The 8,164-nt window shown below is 32.5% G+C and overlaps 1 protein-coding gene across 2 annotated transcripts; it reads left to right on the top strand.

Moving 5' to 3' along the window:
- The first annotated feature begins 4,287 nt into the window (after positions 1-4,287).
- Positions 4,288-7,887, top strand: LOC146995527 (uncharacterized). 2 transcript variants are annotated; one of them, XM_085824553.1, is made up of 2 exons: positions 4,288-4,424; positions 7,275-7,887. In XM_085824553.1, the coding sequence occupies exons 1-2, from the start codon at positions 4,354-4,356 to the stop codon at positions 7,618-7,620; spliced, it is 417 nt and encodes a 138-aa protein (XP_085680679.1). In that variant the 5' UTR covers positions 4,288-4,353; the 3' UTR covers positions 7,621-7,887. The 2 variants fall into 2 exon arrangements, with proteins under 2 accessions (XP_085680679.1, XP_085680680.1); XM_085824554.1 differs by having other exon boundaries at positions 4,294-4,424; positions 7,359-7,887.
- Positions 7,888-8,164: the final 277 nt, after the last annotated feature.

The raw sequence follows: 8,164 nt of genomic DNA on the forward strand, positions 1-8,164 counted from the left end.
AAATTTTTGGATAAATATTTGATGGAAAAGTAAGTGTCTCATCACTTATGTGAGCCATTTTTTGCTCTGTTCTAAACAATTATATTTTTATTAAATAAATATTTTAATATTTTGAGAAAATGTATGTTATGTAATAATTGTTACTAAATTTAAGTATGAAACACACCCACAAAAAAGTTTTACATGTTTTTTTTAATTTATTTTACTGGTTTCCTTTTGTAAAGCACAAGTGTCCCATCACTTTTGTGAGACACTGTAGATTTTGAGATGCTTAACATTATGCATGTATTTAAAAGTAAAAATTGAAAAATCTATAAAGAAAGTGTTTTAATACAAATGTGAAATATAATATATGAAAATGTTTTAGAAACTTTTAAAATAACTTAAATCATATGAGAAATTTGGCAGTTAAAAAAAATACAAGAAAGAAGCTGAACTGCAGAGAAAAGAAGGGGGTCAAAAGCCAAAGAATATGAATTGTTAAGAAGGAAAGCTTCGCAGTAGCAGGAGTGGCTCCCTCCGAACGAAAAGGGACACAATTGCGCATGCGTGAAATATCTGTCGCCAAAAAGCGCCAAAGCTCGAAGCTGATGTCGAAATTCGAACAGGTTCGACGGTCACGTTTATCAAGAGTTTAAAGCTGTGTTACTCCATTTTTTCCCCTACATATTGATAGATATAAAATCAGACATCAAACTGCGATATGGATAATACAAGTTCAACTAGTAACGCGAAAAAGCACGAAAATTCGAGTTTTAATTATCGCGAAAAGTCAAAGAACGATTCATCTTAACGCGTGTTCCTCAATTTCCTGTACACGTGGCGGAGGTGGAAAATCTCGGCCAGGTACAACACAAAGGGGGAAATTCTCGCCAACAGGTTTCGTCGCCAAATCCCTTGGCGAATTGTCCCTCTTCTTTCTAGCGGCGTAGAAGACAAACTGATTTACATTACGTCTATGGAGCCTTTCCTTCTTTACATAGACTTTCTTTGCAAAAGCCCCACATCTTTATATGAATGCAAAAAAACAGAAATTTGGATACCCTAGAATGTTAAATAATAACGTTTTAGCGAACACCGCTAAAGAGCCAAAAATGGCACCCAAAACCTGAAATACAACCCTAAAGCGTGGCTACAATACGAGGCCCACGCTTGAACATGGCTGATGAGTCAACCAACGAGATAGTATACTGGTAGAGAGCGTATTGCAACCTTCAACCGCAGGGATAAATAGAAGGGCTAGGTCATTCCTTTGTTCGACTCCTCGCCGACGCGAGTCTCATAGAGGGGGGGAACCGGGAGTAATCTGACGTATCTCTGTTGCACCTGCTCTGATTTCGCGCCTTTAAAACTGTAGTTTCATTCAGTTGCGAGACGATTTTTTGGAGATCGCATATCCCAAATTCATTTTAATCATACATATTTGTTTTCTAATAATGCAAATATTTAAAATAATTTGTGTATGTATAGTTTTAGTCAGTTTTCCTTTTAAATTCTATATTTAAAGTATCCTTTATGTAATATGGCTTCTTGTGCTGTAGCAACGTGCCGTAACACTTATAGAAATACGAAAGGAAGAGATATTGTATTTCATGCTTTCCCCAAAAACAATTTGCTTTTGACGAAAGAATGGATACATAAATGTCGAAGACAGGATTCTATTAATGTGAAAAAAGCAAGAATTTGCAGCGAACATTTTCTGTGCAGTGATTATGAAGATAACATGAGAAATCGCTTGCTTGGATTGCCGCAAAAGAAACTGTTGAAATGCAATGCTGTGCCGAAAGTAAATTTATCGTGTGCAGTAAACAAAATAACACCAAGAAATCGGAGACATTTGAAAAAACTAATGCAGAATTTCATTAGTTTTTCAAACAATACATTTGAAAAACTAATGAAAGACTACAGGAATTAAGCCCAAAGAAAATTTATTTTGAGGCCGAGAACGAAATTGAAGCTGACAATAATAAATCAAATGTGAATGATTTTGAAATAAAACTCACAAGTGACAATGCCCTATGTGACAATATCCCCGAGTGCCCTAAGTGTAAAGATAAACAAGAATGTATTGATAATTTGAAGAACAAAATAATATCCTTAGAAAATTGTAATAAAATATTGACAAATAGAGAAAAGAAAGATTTTAGAATGTTTGCTCAGCGAAAAAGAAGGTGGACGACATTTAGAAAGAAATTTGTATCGGAAATTCAGAAATTAAAATCCCAAACAGCGAAATTTAGGAAAAAACAGAACAGATCGGAGAATTTGGAAAAACGTCTAAAGCATATTTTTATAAAGACGCAGATTAACGCATTGCTAGAAAAGAAGGAAAAAATCCGGTGGACTAGTGAAGATATTTCACGTTGCATTGTCATAAGAGCTCTGTCATCTAAAAGCTACGATTTTTGGAAAGAAAAAATGGGAATTCCTTTACCTAGCACTAGCACATTTATATGCGGATATTTAGGACTGCACTAAATTTTCATGTAGTCCAGGAATTCAGAGTGATGTTCTTGCTGTAACGAAGGAAAGATGCCAATATTTGAATTCTGTAGAAAAAATATGCGTTCTCAGTTTCGACGAAATGCACATAGATTCTAAACTCTGCTATGACTCTAAACTGGACCAAAATCGGTCCTTTTCAAAAAGTGCAGTTTGTTTTAATAAGAGGTCTCATTTCGCAGTGGAAACAACCAATATTTTTTGATTTTAACACTCCAATGAAGAAAAAACTTCTTTTTTCACTCATAAGACATATTCAATCATCTAGAGTAGAAGTGAAAGCAATAGTGTCTGATTTAGGAGGATCTACTACTTTGTGGAAAGAGTTACAGATTTCGATTAATAGTTCTGATTTTCCAAATCCAGTATTCCAAACGAAAAAAATATGGGTTTTTGCAGATTTAGCGCACTGCCTCAAATTACTGAGTGTTGGTGTATTTAATTATGACAAAGCACACTAGGGCTATCTGCCTAAGGGGAGGGATGCCTTCGTGGAGGACTTTCTAAGGGAAACTGGCTCGTATACACGTTACACATGGGGAAAACCACGAAAACGCCCATGCAGCCAGCCCGTTCGCGGGATTCGAACCTCGGACCGAACTACCAGTGTTCAGCGACTTTACCGCTCGGCCTCTGGTGGGCTCAAATTACTGAGAAACCGCTTTTTAGATAAAGGATTTGTTTTAGAAGATGGAACTGTTTTAAATGTTGATATTATTAAAGAGAATTAAATTGTGTCACAAACTAAAACCAAATTATTTAATGATCAAGGGAAACGAGAGGCAAAAAGTAAGTATATATAATATGTTTTGATTTGAAATATTTCTAGATTGCATTTTAGAAGTTAATAGCGTAAAGCATATTTCAAATGAGAACTAATTCTGTTAAGATATTGTTACAGTTATTTTTATTGTATCCTCTGTTATTATTGATTCGATTTTGTGCTAGCTTAGCATTCTAGATAAAATATATATAAAGTATAATATTAAAGTAATTGGCATAAGAAGACCTGCCCCCTTAACCCCCACTTTTGAAAAATTAAATAATTATTTTAGGTACTGTGAATAAAGTTGTTTTGTCTAAATTAAGATAACAATCTTACATGTATTTATTTAAATGAAATATTGATGTAAGCCTAAGTTACAAAATTATTTTTTAAAAAATATATGTTATTATAATGAATCGGGAGAAAAATATGCTAATGTAAAATTTACAATTAGGCTGAAACTCAAACTTAGATTAGCAGAAATTTTGCCATATATAACCATACACGTTTAAAACTATGCCAATTTAAGGTTATTATTTTGATTAATTTTAAATAGCTGTTATTATAGTTATCTTAGCAGTAGTACAGTTCTCTTAGTTAACATGCAGATAAATAAATGATTAGAAACAAACAGGTATTTAAAGAAAAAAAAATCCCTGCAAATAAAAAAGGAACTTTATGCTAAGAGTAGCGCATTTTATCTATTATTTTAAAATTGAGTAAGTACTATTAAATTTTGTAATGTTCAGTGTAAAATGCATACTGCAGTAACATTGTCTCTTCCAAATTATAGCTACCTTTCACACACAGCTCATTTTAAACGCTGATTCTTCAAATTTAAAACGCTAATTTCTATGTTGTCAATTGCATCTCCGCGCTCAGTGCCATCATTGCTACGTTATCACTGCTGACTGCCTGTTTCAGGGGGAAACGCTCTATGAGCTAGCCCTTCTCTTTAGTCCTGCTTCAACCGGTTCCAACATTAGTGTCACGTGACTGCTGCGCGAATTCCGGAAATACTTTACATTGCTTTCTATGGGACGAAAGACTGCTGCTCTGCTTGGTCACATAAAATTTAAGTAAAAATGGTTATTCGCTGCAGCGCCTACGGATGTAAAGAAAGTTTCGTGAAAGGGGGACTTGTAACCTTTCATAGGTAAGTTAAAACTGCATGATTTATTATTTTATTTTCAGTATTTTTGTCATTTTACTATCTCTGTTGAATTGGTTGGAAAGTTTCAGCCATATTGTATAAGAAAATTGCCGCCGTATATGACATTTTCAGCATGTATTATTAGCATCAAAATGTATTAAATACTGTGACACTATTTACTGGAATCACCCTTTACAAATAATTGAATTTTATATGTTTTTTCCGTGTATTCCGTTGAAATAGAAAGCTGCGCCAATTGACGTTAACTTTTTTTCGCCAAGTCGTACGCGTTTTGATTTCATAAACAATTACTGCCTGCGATAAAAAAAGAAAAATGCTATTTTTAGCATTAAATTATTGAGAAAAGATTGTGCGATATGTTTACTTTGTTAAAAAAAATGCTGAAGATCTTGATTCATGCAATATTGAACATAAACAGTTAAACAGCATTATTTTAAAAATCAGATTACTTTTATAAAGCTCAATGCTTTATCATTATTTTCTATAAAATCAATTAAAATAATCTGGATTATAATTCTGTCTCATCTACGATGCTGTTAGAAATTTATTGTAATTGAAAAAATGTGATGTGAAAAACTTACCATATTTTAAATAGCATTTAAAAAAAGGAGAGTGAGAGAATTTTTAACTGTAATATCGTTTTGATCCTAATAATAAATACTGAGTTGAAGTTTGTTACCGTTTGATACGCATTCAATATAAAATATTTTGTATAGTTAATAAATTTAAACAAATTTAAATTTAATTTTTAACAAATACGTATAAAAGTAAAAAAGCAAATTTAAATCCTAAAAAAAGCCAAAATAGTTTTTAAAAAAAATGTGCAAACATATAAAAGATTTAATACTCGAACTAATCTACAATATCATTTAAATTCAGAAGCACAAGCAAATCAAGTGCAAAATCATTCCATTATTTGTTAAAAATTATCATTATTTGTTAAAAATTTATTAATTATTTGTTAAATTAATTAATTATTTGTTAAAATTAATTAATTATTTGTTAAAATCATCATTATTTGTTAAAAATTAAATTTAAATTTGTTTAAATTTAAATTTCATTCCTTGCAGCAATGGCGCAAAAAATATTTAATTAAATTTGTATTTAAATTTAATTTTTTTAATTAAATTCAATTTATTCTTATGAAACATTGTTATAGTTAATAAGATGTATTGATCCCCGCCATGACATATACATGAGTGTGGAAATCAGTAATTAAGATTGCATTATTTTGTCCCAGTAATATAATCTCAAGAAAAGAGAGTGCATTATTTTGTTCCAGTAATATGATCTCAAGAAAAGAGAGGCAATCAATGGCATAAATACATATAATACAATGTGATTTTCTTTTTCTCTTTAGGATGCAATGCATTAAAATTAAACGAGATTTTTTTACCTCCTCAAATATTAGAACAGTAGTGCAATTAATTTTTTAACGTTATTCAAAATTAAAGTTTCCATCTCAATTTTTTATTATTTATTTTATATTTTCTTCCTAAAATTATTTAACCTAAACATCTTAAACAATGGTGCAAATAATTTAAAGCGATTATTAAAAATATAGATAAAATATTCAGGAAAAAAGGGGTTAAGTTATATCTAAATATAATTGTAAAAAATCGAACAACCTAATTCGAGGCCGTTGTCTGCTGACTGCTAACAGACGGAAATAAAAAGCACTACCTGCCATATCAAAAGCGGGCCAAACTGGCGATGAACAGCCTAAGCTATCACTCCCCAAGAGCGCCAAGAGCATTAGTCACGTGGTATATGTTGGAGACACCCTAGCAGACGAATTCTCTGTGGGTGAGCCGTCTACCTGTTATATGAAGTCGTTGGAGTCAAACTGTATCTCTAGTAGCTGTAATATGATTGGCTTATTTTAACGAACTTCTCCAACCTCTCGAACGAAGGTTACTTACCGTAAGGATCCCTCCGAAGGTCGTTGTCACGAATGCCAATTTAACCAACAGTCCTTACGGTTACTGGAGCCGTGAAATTTAGCGGTCGTCCGTTAAGAGAAGATCGTTATTTACGCTCCTTGTCGTGAATAGGGCCCTTCGTGCTGTAGAAGTAACGAGAAATTGTCTACCCGTATGTATTCGTTACTCGGTGAACCAGTACTCGTTACTATCGTATCGTTACTCGTTACTTTCGGTAAAATCGATCGGTATCCGTATCCTGAGCCTATTTTATCGGTATGCGGCCTATGCGATAGGGAGTTTTGCGTCGTATTTTTGGGTAGAAATAATTCACCTCCTTTTGTGGTGTCACAAAAGTCAGAAGCGCGTACGGAAGGCAAGCAGGAAAATAGGAAAAAATAAAATAAAAAAGAAATAAAGAAATAAAATAAATATTACAATAATAACATTAATTAGTAATTAAAATAATAAAAAATTATTTAAAAACTTAATAATTAAAATAATAAAAAATAGTGATTAAAATAATAAATAATTTAAGTAACATAATAATTAGCAACTGAAATATAAAATACTTATAAGTAAAATTTAACAAAACTGTAAAGACAAATATAAATTAAAATAACTCTTAAATTTATGATGAATAGTTAAATCATTAAAGTAAAAGACCAGACCTTGTCTTATTGGCTTAGTACCTTTTCGTCCTTTCTCATTTCATCCCAGCTTCAAAAAGTGTCATTTCGTTCGCTGCCTTCCCCCACCAATTCCCGTTTTATCCGCTGTTTGAAAAATAGGTGTTTACTTTACGATAAGACGAAGGTCTGTTTACTTCAATTAAAATGGTTTAGAAAAGATGACTGTTTCTACTTCGACTTAGCTTTTGATTTCTAATACTATTTATTATTTTATGCAGACGAATTATGCTAAGCAGAAGAATGAATTTCAGACGTGTTCAGAAGGTGTTGTATCTGAATATAATAACATTTTTGTTACATAGTGTCATGCACATACTCTACGCTACCGACCAAACCTGCCGGAAGAACAGACTTATAGCTGAAAGCCAACGACTTACAGCTGAAAGGAGAGAGGAGAAAATCTGGCAACGAAAAGAAGAAGCGCGCTTGATGCGAGAAGGACGGCATGCTCGTGTGAAAAAAACAGTTTATCTGAAAGGAGAGGGGAAAATCTGGCAACGAGAAGAAGAAACTTGCTTGATGCGAGAAGAACGGCATGCTCGTGAAAAAAAATTTGAAAATTAGTTTGGCTGTATTCCAAGAGTAGAGTTAGCTTTTTTTTTTTTTTTTTTTGTTGTTGTTAAGAACTGAGAGATGCAATGTATTACTTGGGCGTTTGATGTAAACGTGAATAAAAGCAATACTTTGTGAAAAGTTAATGTGTATTTACAAAATTTAAAAATATAGCTCATGTTATTCTTAAACCTGCATAAGTGTCCCAGTTTATTTCCTGCAAATAGAGTTGACTAATAACATTCATAAGTGGATAGAAACGAACCGACAAAAGATGAAAAAGTGTCAAAAGATCGATTATGACAGTGGTGGCAGCTGGTCGGATGTATATTTGTCGACTCGGAAAAAGCTCAAGTGAATTCCTTACGAATGCTGCGAAGCTTATTAAGTGGAATAGTTATCTTCTACCAGGTTCTCTCGTTAAGTGATTTATTTATGTTTTTGTGTTTATGAAAAATTTGCTGTTAATGTAAAGGTACACTTGAACAAGTATATTATAAGACAAAAAGGTGCTACTTTGGTAGACGGTTGCACGGATTTTTGGCGATTTACGTTG

The sequence above is a fragment of the Stegodyphus dumicola genome, chromosome 9, assembly GCF_044657685.1.
Source record: "Stegodyphus dumicola isolate Sdum_Otavi_A_Nest chromosome 9, ASM4465768v1".
NCBI classification, from domain to species: domain Eukaryota; kingdom Metazoa; phylum Arthropoda; class Arachnida; order Araneae; family Eresidae; genus Stegodyphus; species Stegodyphus dumicola.